Genomic DNA, 21,922 nt, shown 5'->3' with positions numbered 1-21,922 from the left:
AATTGGCTTAAGGCGACTTCTAAGTAGTAAATAGAGTCCAGTTGTATTGGTTGTTCCAGCAAACTTGAAAGAAAACCAACACTACCCTAAACACATCGTTACTTACCATCTTTATGAAGTTTTTTTTCCACCAGAGAAAAGAAATTATCTCCAGCCCATAGATGGTCAAAAGCTAAAGGCAAAGCCCACTCCAGACTCATTTATTGGACTGATTTATGAGATGCTACAAAGAAGGTTTACTACTGCTCATTAAAAAGCTTTAAGTGAATAGATGTAGCTGTTTGGTCTCCACACAACCATGTAAGACCCTGGAATGACGATAGAACAGCAAAACTGCACGCAAACCTGGGTGATAACTCAGAACTTCCTGACGCAATCAGCTGTTGCTTCAATCCAAATAATTTCACTTCTACTTTTAGACAACATGGTGTATTTCTTGTAGGGAATAAATTATTTAGCAGCAGGCATTCTAGGTTAAAATCCAGGATTGTATTAAAAGTGTCAAATTAGCATTATTTGGTAAATAATTAATTTTTTATGCATTAAAAGTCAGTTAAAAGAGTCAAATTTGCATTAGTGGTGTCATTATTTACCGAATGACACTTTATAACAGTCATAAACATTCATGAAGACTCCTTCATGTTCATAACAGGTGTTATGTCAGGTTTATGACTGTGTCATGTCAGTCTTATGTACAACCCTTCAAAAAAATAAAGTGTTACTGAAAACTATAAGTCGTCCAGTTTGCCACAAACATGTAAGATTTTATTTATCTGTAAAAACTTCTGCCAGATTTGCTTCACTCTAGAATTGTGATAGAGACTGGACAAAATCATTGAGAGGGCTGCAAATGGCCCTCGGGCCACATATTGGACAACAATAGGTTAGTTCAATGCACAATAGTGACTCAGCCAAAGTCCAGACTGAAATCCAATTAAGAATCTATTCAGTGAAAAGACAGGTAGCTCTACAATGGATTGACTGCAGGATGAATACAAATGCAAAGAAATTAAAGATACGTATTATCTTCCCTCCGACTTATATTTATTTTTTTTTTGTATCCAAAAAATATATTGAGGTTGTACAAAATGTAGAAAATGAAAAATAAACTAATAATGTTGATGTGCAGTTTCGGTCAAAGCAGAGTTGAATGAAGCGAGAGGGAGAGAAAAAGAGAGAGAGAGAGAAGATAAGTGTGTGAGAGAGGAGAGAGCTCACCAGTTGCCCTTAGCAGCGCAGCCTCATTCCTCCACAGTCGGGCTTCAGTCCGATTGTTAAGAGCGTCTCCCGCCTCGCTCCAATTAACACCCGCAGGTACTTAAATTTAGTTTAGTCCGTTTTTTTTTCCAGAAGCGCGCAACTCCACTTTGCGCTGTCACCAAGTTTTCCAGCGCACCCTGAATTCCTCCGGGCTGTAATGAAGACAAAGAGCGGCGGGTTGACTCCAGCGCGGCGGTGTTAAAGCGGTCCTCAGGTGTTGTAAAAAGCAGATCGGTAATTTGCCTCGAGGACGGAGAGGATGGAAGCGCACGCGGCGAACAGGAGCGCGCAGGAGTTGCTGTCCGTGTGCTGGGAGCCCGGGAACGTGAGCGCGGGGAACACCAGCGTGAACCTTATGGACCAGAACACGACCTGCTCCAACAGCTCCGTACTGAACCGAGCCACCAGAGCCCGAGGTAAAACCCGCACCTGCATGACTCCCTTTCGTTTTCTGCTGCTGATCTCTAATATATGTGCATACCCAAATAGTAATAATAATATAAGTATGTGGGTATACTTAAGTCCGCCTGAGACGTGTTTATAAATAAAATTGGAAGGAGATCACGTATCTATTTATTTATGATTCCTGAACAAACTATTCAAACACGGTTTAATTTATCTACATATCAGGCCTGTCACAATAAAATCATTTCCATTTGCGTTATGTATCAGTTTTTCTCTTTTCTCTATTAAAACACTGATCTTCGGTCTGGTGCTTTGGTCTCAACTAGCCCTTCTTAAAAAAAAATAAATAAAAGACTTCATATTTCATTTTATTGATCTTTGAGAATGTGTTCCTCCATTTTTATCACATTGTATGATTTGAAAATGGTCTCAAGACAACAATATCATCGTTTATCGCAGTAACTTGTGGGACAATTTATCATCCAGCAGTATTTATTTTCGTGACAGGCCTTTTCTTTTTTTCTGAAGCTTTTTTTAGTGGTGCAATGAGCATTTTTATTCTTCCTTTCTTCAATAACAAAGATATTTACCACAAAATGAAAGGATTCTTCTAACATCTGAAATTTATGAATGATTAACTCATTTAAAAACTCACCAGTTGAACTAATGGTCTATATTAAACTCCATATTAACTCTATATTAAACTTGAAGGGTTGCCTTTATCTGAGTCTCTCGTGCACCGATGTGTGCTTATGCTGAAAATTATTTGCAATCCTGGGTTTTGTGTTAATCAACTTCCCCAGCCCTGCATATAAATCACCAAGTCAGGCACATTTACTGCTGCTTTCTCCCAACCCCTGCACCAACAATGCTGGGATGAACAACAACAGTTTGAAAAAAGCCGTTTTAATTCACAGTGTTTATTTTGCATGCCTCTAATTCGGAAGCGCAACAGAGATTAAACCCAGCAGTGGAGGAGACAAGGCCCCCCCCGAGTCCTCTATCAGGGCACCAGTTGCACATCCAGACTGGCTTGCTAATGAGGTCGGAACAAGAGCGAGAGACGGTTTTAATATTTTCCCCCCACCACCTCAGCTGCAGTATTGAAAAAAGATTTGAGATCGTTCCCCAATAAATAATTCAGCTGTTCCTTCTTCTGTGCCGACTTACTCTTTTAGACCTGTGAACCTCTTCAGCAGGATGTAAGCGCGGCTTCTTCAGGGAGGAATCAAACATGGTGGAGAGTTTCAGCTTTGGATCGACAGAAATGCTTCCATTTTGTTGCTCGATCCCTAAACATTAGATGATATCCAGCCTTTATCCATTTAGATGCATTATTTGCCTTCACCTACCTCCTTCTTCAGGTCAGAGGGGAACAGTGGAGTCTGATTATGCATTTTTGTTGCTCTCAGGGGTCTGCAGTTGACAGGAAATTAAAGCCGCACCCCCTGTCATGTGAGAGCAAGATCTTATTCTCTAACACAAGTGACCTTCAAATACAGCTAAAGTATATTTATTTGATGTTTTATTACTTCTTCCAAAAAGAAAAACAGTATTAAATTGCAATTGAATATCATAGACTTGGATAAGATCTCTTGATACTATAGACAGATGGAGGTAGATCCCTTTAAGGGAAAGGAGGTGACATCACCACAGCATACCAAGACCAACAATTTGAAGGGGGGAGACACCAAAAAACCCCCAAAAAGCCAGAGCATACCAACATGATACCAATTCTTTGAAAGGAGGTAAGACAAAGACCAGGGCATGCTAAATCAAAACAAAGACCAAAGCATTCTTTGGTCTTTGTTGCGGTTCGCTTCTGGTGTAAATACAGATCAGCCTCGATCCAAAGCAACAGCAGGAAATATGTCATTTTGGGCTTCCTGAGCCACAGTTTCTGGTCATGATGTTAAAATGAGCCCTTCAGTGTTTTTAATGTTACTACTGCATGTACTGATTGTGCTGAAGTCGTACATTATTCACCGTTTTCTGCCTAGCGAAGCTGCTGCCAGCATGTTGTGGGTCATACCTACGTTGTATGAGCTGCTCTTGAAATTCAAAAGACCAAAAGACTTTCTTGATGTGAATACATCCTAAGACACAAGTGTCCCAAAGCTGTGAGAGTGGTGAGACAAAGTCCAAGACCTAAACCAGTGTGGGACAATCTTCAAGACCATTGCTGCAGTCAGAAAAATATAGTTGTTGCTGCAAACATTCCTAGAAGGTCTGAGTATGGAAGCTAAATAGCAAGCTAAGTTTGAGCTCCTGAATAACTGGTTGTACCTGTGTGGCTAACTTTTTCAGTAAGCTGCTTTGCTAACACATTTAGGTGAACCCAAACCTGTACGCAAGCAGACCCTCAACAGTAAGTCCAAACAGTATGAAATGCTAGTAACAAGTCAGCTAAACGTTGACCGACTTAGCATTACCTGCAGGTAGAGTGAGTGGAGGACATAACTCAGGGTGTTTCTTTCTGTGTTGTACAGACAGAAAAAAAAATCTGTTTTTGAACTGGAATATTTTCTCCTTTTTCTTCTCTTCTATCTCACCAGGTGGTAGCACTGACATTTTAAAGTAAACTTTATCGGCTACATTTGAACACAGTTTGAAACTAGTTGGATTTCAGGAGAAAAAGATACCAGTCCACCATATCCAAGACTGAACCAAACCACTGAATATTTGGTCTCAAAAAAGTGTAATGTACGTAGAGAGTCGTACCTTTTTGGTGTCTTACGTAACAAAGTTCAATGTGTTTTTTGGACTTTTATGCAACAGAAAACACTAATTAGAGAATCACTGTGAAGCTGAAGGAAAAATATAATTTTTTTTTCATTTTTGAAAATAAAATATATATAAAAAACCTTGAGTTACTCCCCAGTGGAACCAAGACTTTTGGGTTTTGTTTCTACCCATTTTGCTCGTAAAGGTGGAAATTTCAAGCTCAGTCAGATTAAATAGACAACATCAAATCCACATGTTTTCCTTCTAGCTGTATTCATTGGCCAATTCTAAGCTTTAACCAGAGTATTGATACCATATCAGCAACAGCAAATGTGTGCTCTGACATATTCCTTTGCATTTCTTTTCATTTGCTGTGATCCAAACGGATGTGTTACTTATTAGGATTGCTATTTGAGGTATTGAGGCGCCGGCAGCTTATAAAGAAGCTGTAAAGCACAGCTGACATGCATCCCATCGCATTAATGGCTGCAGACTCTTAAGAGCAGGTGGGGTCAGACGGGGTCCTGCCTATGTGGAGCAACATCTGTATCTGCACCTTGGCTCTGCTCGGACTCTGTTCCCCGGTTGATTCAAAGTGGCACTTTGCTGAGCTCACTCCATCCTTCTGAGAGCTTGCAAGTGAGCACAAAGGGATTTCATAAGCATTAAATGAACACAGTTTTTCAAAGGGAGACCAAGGGAGACCACGGGAACTTGCTGCTGCAGATGATCTGTTAGCTGCATACACACTGATAGCACCAGGGTGCAAAGCAAGGACCAAAACAGACTTCTGTTGTTTTAAACCTCTGATGTTCAAGCTAACATAATATTTCCTGAACCTTTAAATTACTGTCATATTAAGGGTGATTTGGTATTTTTTTTAAATAAGGGTAATGGCAGTTGGAGGCTGTGCAGCACCAATAATCTTCCTGGTGGAAACATGAACTTAGAATGGAACATGTTTCTAGTTACTGCTGTGTTATTTATAAAGAGAAAGGTGTGTAACACACAAAAATATCAGATCTAACTGAGCACTATGCCACTGAACTTTGCACAGTTTCTATATCTTTAAATGTCAAATCCATTTTCTTTTACTTTAAAGTATTTTCTGAAATTCTGAAGAAGAAATACATTCAGTTTAATTGTGCACTACTTTCTCAAAACTTTGTTTTTCACCCTATTTTTAATCATTTTGGGTTTTACCACTATTTGGGCCAATAATTTTAAAATAAATTACCAATGAGGATCGTTGCCGGTGCACGGCTTCACCAAGTCCGATAATGGTATAAAGGTTCAGTGAACAGTATTCAAAATGCATGACATTTTTTTATTTTGTTGTTATAAGATGGTAGAAGGTTTTTTTTTAATTATTTTTTACAGTGCACATCTTGAGTATTTCAGTCCAGCATTTCCACAGCTGTGGTGTTTTCAATATGACCTGCAAATTATGTTAGAGTAAATAAAATTCATACGGTTCCAACCTAAAAGTTGGAACATTGTCCAGATGAAGAATATGATGAATGACCCTTAACTATCTACACTTTGACAAGAAACAGATTTTCACTCTGTATTTAATGGCCTCCACAGTGTGACAAAAAGTCTAATTATAAACTGGACAGCACTTTTATTTCTGTAGAATTAAACAGGCCTCTGGCTTAGTTCTGACATAATAACTTAGGGGATTCAGATAGCAAACACCTTGGCGAAGGGTGTATTTCATTACAGAAATCCCTGAAGATGCAGCTCCTCTAATAGGTGTTAGAAGTAAGTTTTAATTGTACTGAAACGTGAACTGAAAGAAAAGGAAAATCCTGTATAAAAGAGGCCTCTGCTTATTTGAGTAATTTGATTCATATTTCTGAGCTAAAGCTAAAGGATTGCTAAATAAAGCATTTAAATTCAACTAAATGTTTTGAATGTACTGAACTAAATAAGCTAAGCGCTTTTAAATTTTCGTTAAAAGGGGGTCTATAAATATTTTTCTTGAGAGTGACAGATAAGATTATCAACAACTGCTGAGCGGTTAAGAAAGTTAGCATGCTAGCAATCTTGACATTAGCATTAATTAGCAAAAGCAGGATGCAAACTTAAATTATTACTCAATTTTACAGTGTAACAATCCCTAAGTGTTGCATTTTAGTCACTATATTTTAAAAACACTGATGTTTAAAAATAAAAATCCTCTTTTGTCTATAGCGTATTAATCAGAGAATGTAAAATGAAATAAATATTTCATTTAAATGTATTTATCAGATGTGAAAACTGATGCAATGTGTGCCTATTTTTGGTTTTTCTTTTAAAAAGAAGTTCAAAGATTTGACCGTAACTCAAGCAGTGCAGCAATCTGAAACATCATGTTTTACTGTAGCTTCAAAAACCAATCAGATTAAGAAAAGTACAAATTCGGCATGTTAATATGCCACACCAACATTTTCCAGAACGATCATGTTGATGCCAAGAGTTTTAAATAATTTCAAATGAGAAATGAACTTGTTACAATCGGGGATTTAAACTGGAGAAACACTGTGGTGCAATAAATGATAAACTTTACAAAATAACAGCCAAGAATGCTGCAGATCCTATTATCTGGTCCACAAATCACATCTTTCTGGCAAATCCTTTTTACTGGAAAACTAAAATATATAAACAGTCATTCACTTCTTGTGTCATTTCCAACAGCAAATAATATTTTATAATGATTATTTTCACCCATCTACAAAAATGTTCTTACTTTCATAAATCCAGGCATTTGGTAAACATTTTTATTTTTTTATTTTTTTGAGGTGGAAAAAAATGGTCTACGACCCACAGAGTGCAGATCTGCGACTAGAAAGGAATGGATCAGAATCCAAGTCAAAGTGTGTTTGAAATGATTAAATACATGAAAAGTTAGGGTAGGAAACAACTGTATTTTTAATAACCACGTTGGAAAAGCATAAAATGGCAAATTGGAGAAAGAATTAAAAAAATAAAAGGCCAAAAATCATTCCAGCAGGTACACATTAAGAGGTGCACCCCACAGTTTGAGAACCACCTCAGTGCTCAATCATTTCTAATAAAAATGCAAATGGAAGATTCACTAAAGTATTTTCTGTTTGTACAATAAATTAATATATTTAACAAACAGACTGACTGAAGCCACTCAGACATCCCAATCCTAATTGATGCATAATTGACTGACAGCTTTTTGCAGCCATCTTGCTTCCTGCCATTGTTTTCCAAAGACCGCAGCATGGATATAATTAACCCAATTTGTCACCCTGAGGACAGACTGCAGCAGTAACTCTGCCTAATGTTTTTATTTAAACAATCATGAGCCAAAATGCCACGAAGTTTCATTTCCGTGAAGATTTTAACTTATTTTTTAATCCGTTTGCATGATTTTGAGTCAAAACACTCAGTGTAAATGTGGTGAAACATGCAGGAAAAAAAGGAAAAACGACTGGCACTGAAAGTTAATATAAATACAGCCTTCATGGGTGATTAAATATATACTACAAATAAAGAGTTTCCTGCTGCAAAATCTGAATGTAGTGTGGAGTCAATATTAATCACTCATGGTGAGATGGCTTATTTAGCTAGATTGGAGGGCTGAATATCGCATATAGCAACCCCCTCATTACAGTGATAAAATGCAGACGGACTTATGCGCACTGAGCAGCATGATAATTGCTGTCAAAGGGTTCATTTGCTTGTAATGCAGTGTCGGCATGTGGGAGTGCAGCGGTTCAATCAGAAATCATATCTGTCTCCAAACACAACCCAGCTACCGAACATGGTGGGGAACAAAAGCCGAATCATTTTTAAACCCAGCGACTTTTCCATATAGGAAATGGAAGATAAGGGGAAGCAGCAGATCCCCCGTCTCCTGATCAAATCTCTTGTGAGAACAATAAATGTTGTAAGCTCTTACCTTTGTGCTCTAAAAACAGTTTTTTGTACGTCTTTTGAACTTGAGAAAACATCCAGGGATCAAAACGATCAAATGTGCACTGAGATTTCTGAAAGTCACTGAGGTTAGGAGAGATTGCTGTACCTTGAAAAATGATTGATACCCTTTGAAGTTTTTTACTTTAAGTCAACGACTACAAACCTCTGAGTATTTTTTTTGTTGCGGTATTATGGAGTAGGCCAAGGAAAACGAGCGAGTTTGAGTTTTATTGTAGAAACCAATAGTGGTCACTAGATTGTACAGAGCCAGAAGGGACATAATGTAAAAATACACACTTTAAAATTAAGCCTTCATTGTTTTTCTCATGATTTTCCACCAAAAACTGGATGGTAAAAGTCTTCAGTTTGGTCTCAACTAGGGCATTTTTTAAATACAATTTTGTCTTCGTAATTAATTTTATTTGTATCTCGATTGTTTTAAATGTCTTCTAGTTCTGGTGTTTAAATGTTTGAATGTCTTCTTGCATTATTACGCCATTACCATCATACTACTTGAAAATGGTCTCAACATTTGTTATCGGAACAGGCCTACATTAAATCCTCCTCTCTACAAAAAGTGATGCAAACATTTAGCAGAAACAGCAAAGTCACCATTTGATAGAAAGAAGTTCAACCACTGATCCGGTTTGAACACTGCAAGGTGATTCAGTTACTCGTTGCTAAAGCAACAGGTGGTAAATTGAAAAGAAAGTCATTATTTTGAGACAAATGATGGGATTTATTTTTAGACGTGAATTAGCAGAGATCCAGTTGCACCGACCACATTCAGCGCTCAGTCCTTTAAGCTGTGAGAACGATAATACACCTCAGGCCACACCGAAGAGCTCCATCCTCTTTTGACTTGCCGCCAGCTAATGAAAATCAATAACACATTTGGGCCGGCGTGTGCTGTGTGTCTTACAAGCTGCGCCAATTAGAAGACATTTGGGTTTTTTGCTGGCCAGCAGCGCGGCGGCTGCCTGTGCCGTGTAGGTGTTTAATCAGGGGTCAGGTAACTGGATGCGAAACGTGGAGGTGAGAAGGGATTATAACACATGTGGCTGTGCATTCTGATGCAAGCCGCGGCTTAGTTGGGATTGCATCAGCTAGAATGTAGTGAGGTTTATGATGCAACAAAACTACATTTAAAGAAACTTCCCTTACTAAGGAGGTACGGTTTCATTCCCCTTTAATATCTTGAAAATCACCAGAACCAAAAGGTGAATATTGATGCTGATTCAAGTGATAAAGCTCCTTTAACTTCTCAAAGTATCTTGTTGAGCGATGCCCGGGAGCGGAGAAAGCAATAGATTCCTTCACAGCTTCTTTATGTGCGTCCTTGATGTTCAGCATTGATCCTATAGGCGCACTTCCTGCCGCATTAAATATTTACAAAGGAAAATAGTTATTATGCTGCTGCCAAGGCCTCCCTCTGACTCATGTTCTGCTTATTTTAGAAGCTTTCTAAATTTGTCTTTTCGGACACTTCTTTATTTTTGCTTTTTTGTCACAAGCTTTCGGGAAAAAAGCAAGATGAACGAACCTAGCCCAATGTGACAAAGTAACTCACTCATTTTTTAATTAATGAATTCATAAAATCACTTAAATACAACGTGTCTGACAACATAAAGTAGGCTAAAAGGTCTAAATTAAAGATGAAATGAGAAACAAAGTCATTAATATCAAGTTGGGAAATTGTTACAAAGTCATGAGATTCCAATGAATCAATGCGAGGGTTTTTATTCAAACACAAACAAAAACAACGAAACAGAAGAACGACTAAAGCACTGCAGGCCAAACACGGTGGTGGTAGTGTGATGGTATGGGACCTTTACAATTTGTTATAATTTGCTCCTGAAAGACGATGCTGAAAGCACAACAGAAAGTCTACCTCTGAATTGCTCAAAAACATTAAAATCAAGGTTTTAGTGTGGCCTAGTCAAATCAGAGCTTAATCTGATTGAGATGCTAACAAAAAGTTGCTTGAAAACTTCGAAGTGGAGATCTGAAATGACAACTCTTTTTAAGTGAAGCCTCAGGATTCACAGAAACTAAACTAAATGCACAGTAAAAATACTCCTAAAAGTAAACTTTTCCACAAAAGTTACTCAAGTAAATGTAACTAGTTACTACCCAACTCTGGATGTTTCTAGCAGAAAAGCCTTTTAAGCTTATTTAAAAATAAGGAAATAATTAGAATTGGATGCTAGGAAGCATTTTGAACTCATCTATCAGGTATTTTCTCAATGAAATACCACCACAGCAATGTTGTAATTAAAAGGACAAGGCTGCAGCTGTTTCTTTGTAGCTCTTAGATTTTTATTGCTCGTTATTTATGAACCCTGAAGTGATTTAAACGTGAATCACACCAAGATCCAACCCAACTACAGAGGTTGTAAAAGCACTCTCCTTCTTCCACAACCCTACCTTTAACAGATGACAGAGCTCTCTAATAGTGATATGCTTTTGTTGTCTGACTACACTGATAATAATGTAATGCAATGTAATGACACTTTAATCATGTGTGGAAAAGCAAAATTATGGATGAGATTGCAGGAAAATTGGGGAAAGCAGTGGTTTAATAAATGGTAGCAATGGAGTTTCTGTCATAGATCAAACCAAAAATGCTCAATTTTGTAGCAGGTAAGCATTTCAGAGGTGATGCCTCGCTTTTATCTGCAGCGTATGTATGATAGTGGATTTAAACACACCTGTCATGCCTGGTTGAGTCAAAGGAACCAGGGAAAATCACCCTGCAGTCTTCAGGCGCAACACATCCACCATGCTGTACCGCTGGCACTCAGTCGATACATAAATAATTTTTCACATCACACCTAATCATAAAGCAGACTGTCTGGCCAGTGGCAGCTCTCTACATGATATTTGGGCAGGAATTTCTTCAATGGCAGCGCTGAATGTGTGTTTCTGCTCTGTGATGTAAACTCTACTCACTTATGTGTTGGAAACCTGTCTTTCCATGACTGAGACTGAATTAACTCGACACTGACAGACGTGATTAACATTTCCAGCAGTGTCATGGGTTCAGGCCTCCTTTCGTTTATCTTTGGTGTACAGCACATATGGGGATTTCTGTGGCAATTAGAAACAATTGCTTGGATATTAACTATGGTCTCAAAACATTATAAAAATCTTATTGCAATTCCTGCTCCATTTCCCATTTTACAAGAACCTGAAAAACACTCAGTAGTTTTATTTTCTTTAATTTTACAGCAACTACAAAATAAACTCAGCTTCTAGCAGAAACTCAATTTATATGTTTGACATCTTTTTAAACTGTTTCCTTTCAATTTCCAGAAACTGAAAGCATTATTATTATCTCTACATTTTGCAGGAGCTAACAGCTGGCTAATCTTTTAGCTAGGTTTTAGCTGTAAAATTAAAGTATTCACAAAAGACCCAAACTAGGGGTCCATTGATTGCAGTTTTTGGGCCAATAACCGATCTTTCTCTTTGAATAGCAGAGTTAAATAAGTTTTATATGTTTATAAACTGTGTAATTAATAAACTATGACGAACTGCTCGTACTGACACCATTTTGATTTTGTCGAAGCTAAGTTTGGCTAGCCATTTAGCTAGATTTTAATTGTCAAATCAGAAAGACACAAGCAAGCCTCACTTTGAATTCTTCCTGTTGCTTAGCTTTCATTTCGCCCTTTAGCAAGATGATCTAAATCTAAATGCCAGGTGTTGACTTTTGCCTCTTTGGTTTAGCCGTTTTAAAATCACTGGAATGCCAATAACGGGTCTTGGATGGAGAACAAGAAGAGAGTGAAAATAAAAATGTCTCCTGCTGGGTGATAGTGAAGCCATTTATATGAGAGAAATGTTAAATCCCTGTCCTGCTTTGGTTAATCATCCAGGCTGCATGCTGTCTGCAGGCCCAGCTGAAGACCTTTAGACTTGTCTTCAAGTCGTGGACCCGGTCAGCGAAGCACATGGCTGACCTCGACCTTGTCCTGTCAAATGCTCTCATTCTCAAACAGGCTCACTGTCACAGGCTGGTGTCAGTGAAGGGAGCAACCCCAAAACCCTCAGGCTGGACCACTCTGATGCTTGGGAGTTAGGAAATAATCTAAACGACACTTATTCCAAAATACTGGACCAGTCTGTTTAGGTCCAGGTTTTATTTCAGGAAATTGAGTATGAATTTAAAGTCCAAGATTGCAAGTTCTAGGGCTTTATGTCAAGTTAAGCAAATTATTTAAATCTAATATCACCATCATGCTAAATATTATCTATGAAATAAGGCTAATTAGATTTTGTTAGTAATGTCAATGCATATGTGAAGCTATTTAAACTTAATAAATAACCACTGGGAAATCGGGAAAATGAGTTTATGCTACTCCAGGCCAGTAGGGGGGGCTAGCACTTTAAGTGAGGGTAAGTGTAAACATTGTATAGATAAGAGAAATATCGTTAAAAAAAAATTAACACTAAGATATTCTTAAACAAGTATTTTGTCGGTGAAATTAGTTTCAAAGGCACTGTTTTAATCTTAAATGTAGCGTGGCTATTTTAGGCTAAGCTAGCCTAGCCAGTTATTTTGCCAGCTTTCCCATAAAAATCCAGATAGCATATTTTCATATTCTGAAGGACATTTTTTATTTCAAAACCCACAATTAACAAGGAATTAAGAGTTAGGACTTAATTCCTGGATTAAGGAATTTGCTTCTTGAGAGTAAGGTTGAACTTTGTGTGTTCTTACGAATATTCTAGATTATTTTTGATCCATTTTGTAATATTTACACAATTTGAGAAAACACATAAAATGGTGATACCTTTTTTTCCTAAAATTACCTCTGAAATCACCCCAAGTTTTCTTCTCCTGAACCCAACATTATTTCATCTCGAAAGTTTTGTGTCTTTGTACCTCTGTTCTATGATGCTCTACTGAATACAAATCTTTGCATTAAATTTATTCCTGCCGCTTTTCATCATAACAACATTAAATCAGTCATTCTTCCAGTCTAAAACGCCTTTGGATTCTCCTCTGGCTCTGCTCCAGTGATAAATGTAGACGATCCTTATAATTCACGTCTCGTTTTCCCCCGGTGCATGACGCGACACTCTGCTCTGCCATGATGATGATATTTATCTTTATTTTTTCTTGGAGATTGTTACAATTATTGCTCAGCTCACTGGGAAATATTGGCGCTGGCACAATTTTAAGTGCTGTTTATGTCATATTATTGGGTCCTGTAAAGACTTTAGTCTTGTTTATGCAACAGAGCTGTGTCATTTGCCTGGTTTGTAGTGACTGTGATTCTCATATGGAGATATTATTGGGATCATTTCATTTTATTATAGTTCATTTCTCACATAAACCGCTACATGAACAGTTTTCTTATCAAACTAATTTATTAATCTCCCTTTCTCTACTTTATGTGTTCTTCCATTTGTTTTTACTTCCTGTCTTGACTGCAACAACAACATTGCGCACTGATAAGTATAATTAAACCATGTAAAAAACACAGTTCCTTCATGAAGCTGATTGTTTTTGTCTCCGACAGAGATGGACTCCTTCCGCATCCTGCTCTACTCACTCATCTTCTTGCTCAGCGTCTTCGGCAACCTGCTGATCATCGTCGTCCTGATGCTGAACAAACGCATGCGGACCGTCACCAACTCCTTCCTGCTGTCGCTGGCGGTCAGCGACCTGATGATGGCCATCTTCTGCATGCCCTTCACGCTCATCCCAAACATCCTGGGGGATTTCATCTTCGGGGCCACAATGTGCAAGATAGTTGCCTACCTAATGGGTGAGCCTTGGTTCTGCCTTAATAATTAGGAGTCCATGGACGCGTAGCGTAGCAGCAAGACTTTCAACTTGTGTTTAAGGTGGAAACGTTTGAATTGTGTTAATAGGTAAAGTGAAACCTGAGTTGTTCTAAAATAATTAAACCATGCTTTTCTGAATGTCAAAGAAATGCTAAGAACCAGCTATTCTGGGCTTACAAACGTAAAAAATGAAATGCAACATTAGATATCTGTTATTGTAAATCTCACATCTTCAATGAATAATTATGGGCTGTATTTTGCTGCTGAAAAACACAGGAAAGTTGCGCAAGTAACAATGAAAAGAGTAACAATGAGAAGTGGGAATGGAGGAACGGTGTGAAAGAAGTGCAAAATTGACCAATGATGTAAGTTGTATACAAACAAATGATCATGCTAATAATTTTTTAAAATTGTGTTATTTGCAATATTTTTATATCAGTTTAAGAAATTTACCGTATACATTTTCATTCCAAGTTATAAAAGCCATTCATTGTGAATATATGTGGGTTTCACAGTGAAAAAATTAACAATTTTCAAACTTGGATTTTATGTTTTCATGTGACTCCAGGTTTAATATGCAATCACAGTATATCCAAAAGACAAATATACATTTAAAAACAAGGTTTGGGTTGTGCTGAAAAAAATTATACAACATAAGGCAATATTAATGGTTTCCAAAGAAATATAAAGGTAAAATCAACATTTGTCAAAAATGACTATTAAGGTTAAGTCCCACTGGATGAGGAATGTTTGGGAAAATCAGGTCTTGATTTGGATTCTGAAATGGTTTCAGGTCTGGATTTAGACTGGGCCATTCTAATGCGTTGATCTAAACATTAAGTTTGAGAATTTTCACTCTCGAGGTACGTGTGACTTAGCGAAGGTGATTTAGGGAGGTAGTTTTCACTGCATTGAGTTTTAATGTTGCCCCAAAAATGTGGTTTTGCTCTGATCAAAGCAACTTATTGGACATGTTTGCTGTGTCAAAACGAATGGTGCCAAACGCTAAAGAGGCTTTTTTTACGAACTTCTTTAGTGTGCTGCTTCGTTTGGTCAACAGTGGCGTGCACATACATTCTGGGGGACTCAAGTATAACAGAAGGACTACTTGTGTGGCATTTGGAACAGTAATGTGAGATTTATTATAGGGCATAATGATTTCAGAGGGGCTCTTTTTTGTTCAGAGGAAAAAGGACGGAAAATAAAATCCATTAATGTTTGCGGTTAGGGTGCGCAAAGCATTAATATATAGTTTTACCAATTGTTTTTACAGTATTGTGCATCAATCCTTAACCAGGAAATCAGCTTGATGTGGATCTAATTCAAAAATTGAATTCAGAAATCTGACCTTTCTTAAGATGGCAGCTCATTCCACCATCGGATCCAGCTTAAGAATCCCGTCTGAAAATGGCTCTGCACCCAAAAGGAGCCCGTCTTCCCTGGAGTCTTTTCTCTGGGTCTCATTTCCCCTCCTTTTCAAAGCCTCACAGTCTCTGTAAAAGTGCTCAAACAGTCACACGTCTTCAGGAGTGTGACTTAGCGATGAGCTGGCTCCCATCAGGCCAGAGTTAAGGTGCCACGTGAGGCCTGACTCAGACTGAGGCACAAGAGGCTGAGATCCGCTGCGAAACTTCGTCTCCTCACTTTGAGCCTTCAATGGTTGAGGGGAGATATTGAATGGCGAGGTTCACAATCCTATTATTGTCTCAGAAATGTGATGCACCATCTGTGAGGACACGCTAGCCGAATCTCCTTTTCAATTACAGGGCTCTCTGAACTGTGATAAGATGGAGGGTGGTAGAAGGCCCCAGCTTTCTCAGGCTCTAAATACAATTTTTGGCTTTTTGTATCATTTTATTCTCTGTCTTTCAGCCAGGACTGCAGGCTATATTAAATAATAAAAGTTACTTAACCACAGCCGTGCTGGACTTACTTCAAGCTGTGAGTTATGACCAGGATTTCCTCTGACGGGTAAAGTTATACACGGGATAGAAATGTCTAAAAAAACCTACTAAAATTAATACATTTTTACTACAGTTAAATCCACACTTTAGTGCATCTATCAATTGATTTTAAAAACATGCAATTCAACATGCAATTAAAAGAAAATCTAATGTTTCCGAAGAATATGTATCTACCATTGAAAAGTAAAAATTGAAAAGTAAATATTGATTTACTTCAATCTACTGCGATTGAAAAATCTTAAAGTAGCCAGCAAATGCTACTCAGTCCAGGTGATTACAGCAGAAGTTGTTACTACGCCTGACCATATCTTCTCCAATTTAAAATTTCTTTCTTCTGAACTTATAAAAATAAAAGCCGGAGGGAAAATGTCCAACATTCGCCTTTGAAAAGCTCCATTAGACGACCAGTAAAAGGACGTTTTATTCATGAACACTTGCCAGCACAGCCTCACTAATGGCGCTCTCACTTCCCATTTCAAAATTACTTGAATTTCTGTGAAACTTTCTCCGAGTTTCTCTTATTGTTCTGGGTTTTTCTTCCTGGATCTGTCTGCCGTCTCATTCCGCTGAAGATCAATGGGTTGCTCGGGTGCAGAACCATCAACTAGAATCACTGAGGTGAAATATGACCTTCCCAACGTTAGCATCTGCTTATCCGTCAAACAAGCCATTAAACGTCCTGCGTGGGAAAGGTCTTCTTTCAGTCGAAGCTGATCAATACGAAGGATCAATGTGAGGATCGTCTTGGATCGACTTTGCGCCAAAGCAGCTCAACAAACTCATCAACTCTTAGAGAAATTATCTGTTAAAACACACATTACACACCAACATCCTTCAACCTTCCCCCTACCATTGGAGCCGGAATCCATTCATTGGCTGCGCCTCGATAATTCACATGAGCGATTGGTTCGTAGCGTTTCGCTGGCAGTAATTAGATTGATGCTGTAATATTGTGAGTCCCTCTAGGTGTATCCTTTTCAATCACGTTTATGTATCCGTGTTTGTGGTTTTGTTGCTGCTTGCATCATGCAGTTACTAATCAACTTACCGGCCCTGTTTTGTAGCTCCCGCCTCCGGGGTGCAGCTCACATAAAGCTTCAGAGTTTGGGTTAAACATGGCTTCTGGGAAAGCCATTTACTGATCCGGCTGCTACCTCCAGGAACCTAAATCCACTTTTTTATGCCTTTAGGCGTATTTTAGAGCAACATTCAGCAGAGCATTACATGACAGATAGCAGGTAATTGGGCTAAAGTAAAGCTTTCCTCCCAGGTGGAGATCTGCTGAGGGAACCAAGACTCAGAAACTTCACGTTCCCTCAAAAGCTTCTTATCAGAAGACTCACAAGAAAGGGATTAAACCGTCCACTTTTTTCAGATCGAAAGAGGAAATCGGGCTGGTTAGTGAACTGGTGATTAACTAAAAGGCAGCGTGGCCAGAATCTCCTCAGAGATGAGTCTCACTGAGGCTCTTTGATCAGCACTCCTGTCAGAAAACTCCACCAGGACGGCTTTAGAGAGCCAATAACAAAGACTCAGGAGACATGTAAGATGGAAGACTGTCCGCTCTGCTTAATGTTACCGGAGAAAATGTAGCAGCAGCGATATGGAGGAGATGACTGACATTAGACTTAGGAAGCAACATTCATGCGTTTCTATTCCCAAGATGCTTTTGAAATTAAAATTCATGTTTAAACTATGTAGACATCGATAAACAATCCATACAGCGCCTTGCTGTGTGCATTTTAAACTTTTTCCACATTGTGTTGTTTTTTTGTTACATACATCAAGTCAAAGTAGAGCGAGACGTGAAAATGACACATGATTTTACAAATAAAACGATAAAACAAGTCAATACACGTTCTTCCGGAACATGTTGCTACATATTATTGTTTTACACAACAATAAAGTTACATTCAGTTGTTATAAAAATCCTTCATGCATATATATATATATATATATATATATATATATATATATATATATATATATATACATATATAAATATCTTAAACGATATTTAACTTTAACGTTTGAAATTGGGCCTCTGTCTCTTTAAGAACTCCATATTCAGGAAGTCATCACTACATCTCTCCTCTATTAACAATTTAATGATGTTTTTACCAGCGTTGCACCGAGAAGCAGCTCATATAATGAGATGTGCAGCTCCAGCAGGTGTTTGCTAATTGCTACTGGCTAGTTTGAAGGAGCAGAATGGAGGAGAGGATCTCTGTGAGGCAGAAGCTTGGAAACTGCAGCTCTGAGGAAGAGGAGCTACACCTTGAAGGCAGGGCTAGGTCCACCAAGGCTTTCTGAACAGCTGAATGGTTGCCATGGAGATTAAAATAATCAAGGCAACATTCTAGGTATTTTCTTTTGACTAGTGAATGATATAATATGATTTAAGGCTCAAAAAAGTCAGCTTTACATACATTTTTTGGTCTCTTCTTTCTTTTACAAAGCCTGTCAAAATGTGAAAAAGTTCATGGTGTGAATGCTTTTGTAAGGCAACGTACACCCAAAACTACAAAAATAATTTTCAGCAAATGACTACGCCTAGCTTCGGCTTAGGAGTCGAGATTTATTCGACTCTCTAGGAGTCGAATAAATCTGATGTGAGATCAGTGCCGTCCCCCGGTGACTCCTGATGTAACAGGCGTCTGAGTGCTACGGGGCTGAGACGGTGAAAGGGTTGATGAATGTAGGCTCAGGACGGCGACGGCATCATCAATTTAAATCACTGAAGTATCCAGCACCCCACTTGAGTCTGACAATGGAAATGAGCTCACTCCTCACTTTGCCTTCATTATGTTTTCTGACTTCTCATGCACTTCATGTGCCTGTGGGTGATGAAGATTAAACTGCCTCATTTCGTCTCGAAGAAAAAAACTTTGACAGATGACGTTTGGATGTGATCTGACATGCAGGTGAAAGGATACAAGTTTTGAATTTCTTTGTGAAAGCTTTTGCTCATTACTAGCATTAAAACATGTTAAAAATGTCAACAATGTCTTTTATTCTAACTTTTCCCGCTGGAAAAGCTGCTTTGAGATTCTGCCGACATGAGAAACTTAAAATCAGAGTTCAGATTTTTTTTAGAGTGTTGTATTTGTAGATAACTCTTAATATATTTTAGCAATTAGATATAACTCTCCCCCCCTAAAATTTACTTTATTAGAAAATTTTAATTAATTTTCACTACAAAAAAGTCTATATTTACTTTTATAGTACATGTTTTCATAGATCTGGGCTCCTTTTTGCTTCAATTCCCATTGTTTATGTCTACCTTACTTTTTCCTTCCACTAAACTTTCCATCAATAAGTCCACCCTGCTTTGTTAGCAAATGAGCTCAATAATTTCCATTTGCATTATTTATCGTTTTTCTCTTTCCTTTCTCTCTTTCTACCAAAAACTGGATAATAAAAGTCTTTTGATTTCAACTAGCCCTTTTATAAAGGACAATTTTCCAAGACTTTATAATCAATTTTATTTGTTGTTTTGGGTATTTAAAATGTTAAATGTTTATTATAATCTCAAAACGACAAAATAATCGTTTATCGCAATAACTTCTGGAAGAATTTATCGTCCAAAATTGTGGATTTTTCCAGTTTCTCCTTGTTATGATTACGTAGCTCTTAACCTGTCCATAAAAATAGCATTTCAGACTTTAAATCATCTTTTATTGGTCATGTTTACATTTTCTGATTAACTGTTGTAACTGCTTTCTGTTGTGCTTTTTAGAGAAATAAACATTTCAATTATATTCTAATTACTGAGGCTCACCTGTGGACCAGTTCTTCATTATTTCCTCAAGAAATGAACCAAATTTCTGCAGTTTCTCCCTTGTATTTGACCCAGAGAGGCAGCTGAGCGTATTCGCCTTCCAGCATCAACAAAGGAGCCCCCTCTGTACCTCCTGTGTGTGTGGGCTTCAGTGACTTATTGTGTCAGACTGTCTCAGCGCCTGTTCAGATCTGTGTGTGCGGATTGTGCCACCCACCCACCTCCTTCTGCTGAGCCGGACCTGGATGCTGGATGTGGAAGTCCCAGTTGACCAGCTGTGTGCAGCGGCCGCTCGCTGGTCCCTGCTCGGGCTTGGCGTTGGAGGTTCATGCTGAGCCCTGCAGACCGTGAAGAAAAAAATAGATAAAAGCTCTTTCTGATGAACACGCATTACGTCCGGAGCTCTCTTCAGTTTAATCCTTTAAGACTCAAGTTTCAAATCTCTGCCTGGACATTTTTACTTGCTTTAATTGCACGCAGTTCTTTAAATGTCCTGTGAGTAAATATATATTTGCCCACTTATTCATAACAACTGGAACTTTCAATATCAAGCAAGTTATTTTCACAATTTACCATCTATTAAAATAGTGTCTCATCAGATTAATTTCACTCCCTACTATGGCGGAGGTGAAATTACCGTCATATCCCAATATTGGCTGGAAAGTGCAACATCTCCCCTTTCAGAAACCGTTGTAATTTTTCAGATAGCGCAAAGTGTCCCGGAGTTACGGTACTGCAAATTTGGCTGGGTTATCACGGACACATTCAGTCAGGAAAGGTTAAATCACAAGGTTTGGTGTCTATATGCAAGATTTAAATATCTTTTTGGTAAAACAAAGCACTGTATATTTGGGATTAAAACACAGATTAGCCAGCTAGCTAGCTTTAGAGCAACTAAATCTCCTGAAGGTCTGCTGTGTGTGGAACCGAGCTTTTTGCACCAGATCCTTTAAGTCCTGGAAGTTGTCTGGTTCTCTAAGGATCAGATGTGTTTGTCCAGCAAATCCTGCTGATGTTCGACTGGATTAAGACTTGGTGAATAAGTAAGTCAAGCCTACACCTCTTCAAACTATGCTAATGCAATTTGAGATTTCTGCCTCAGTCAAATTTAAGTCTGGGCTTTGACTGGTCTGCTCAAATCTGCAGGGATAATTTGATGATGATGATGATGATTGTTGTGCTTTACTGTGTATAAAATCTGTAAAGAAAGCACAGCAGCTGGATCACTTCCAAAACTTTTGTTTTCTAAAAACTAAACTTCCTTTTCCCGTTTATGATGTGAGCTTCGCCTGGTGCGTCTCTCCCGGCTTAATTATCACCAAACTTTAATGGGTTTTCTTATCGCAGCAGTTTGAAAATCCCAGTGCAAAGTTAATGAAGGTGCAACAGCACGCTGCAGCGTCTACGTCTTCCTCTTCATCTCAGTGCGACAGTGGGTGGTGGTTTCAGTTTGATCCATTGTAGTAGCCTGTCAGGTTTCTAAAACTCCTCTCCGAGAGTTGAACGGTTTTAATAATGCACCGCGGAGAATGTTCCGACTTCTCCGGGAACAGAACTGCTGTTCAGACGTCTTTCTGAGGCGCTGATGTTCTCTTTGTTCTTGAGTAGTGCTGCTTTTGTTCAGCCGCATGAATAAGATATAAAAGCTGATCTTTGCTTCTGTCAGACTTCGCATCGCATGTCATTAAGCGTGTTCCAGTTCTTTTGCGCCTCTGGATATTGGTGCTGCGATATTGCAGTTGACACTCTTTGCGTGAACGGTGTAGCTTTTGATAGCAATATTTATTGCAAGGTGGTTTAATTTAAGCTACATTTAAGATTGTTTTTAGGAAAATATTCATCAATTATACCTTCTAAAGGGGCAGTATTATGTAAATATACTTTTTGGATCTTTACTTCATCAAAAATATCTGGAGTTTTGCCTTGATTCTTTCATAAATGTTTGAGAAATCCTTTAATTTCCATGGCAACCATTCAGCTGAGCCTGGGTGGACCTAGCCCCGCCTTCAAGAGGCAGCTCCTCCCCCAGTCAGCTCCTTCAGACTAGCCAGCAGCAATT

At 38.4% G+C, this 21,922-nt stretch overlaps 1 protein-coding gene across 1 annotated transcript in view; it reads left to right on the top strand.

Annotated features, from left to right (window-relative positions):
- Positions 1 to 1,213: 1,213 nt before the first annotated feature.
- cckbra (cholecystokinin B receptor a) overlaps positions 1,214 to 21,922 on the top strand; it is a 38,209-nt gene continuing 17,500 nt past the window's right edge. Inside the window, exons 1-2 of the mRNA XM_015015626.1 lie at positions 1,214 to 1,676; positions 13,851 to 14,099. Of these exons, the coding sequence (XP_014871112.1) occupies positions 1,520 to 1,676; positions 13,851 to 14,099 (406 nt within the window). The 5' untranslated portion in view covers positions 1,214 to 1,519. The remainder of the gene's footprint in view (positions 1,677 to 13,850; positions 14,100 to 21,922) is intronic.

The sequence above is a fragment of the Poecilia latipinna genome, unplaced genomic scaffold (genome assembly GCF_001443285.1).
Source record: "Poecilia latipinna isolate Pla-1442-1.1 unplaced genomic scaffold, P_latipinna-1.0 Scaffold1936, whole genome shotgun sequence".
NCBI lineage: Eukaryota > Metazoa > Chordata > Actinopteri > Cyprinodontiformes > Poeciliidae > Poecilia > Poecilia latipinna.
This window is presented reverse-complemented; position numbering and strand designations above follow the sequence as displayed.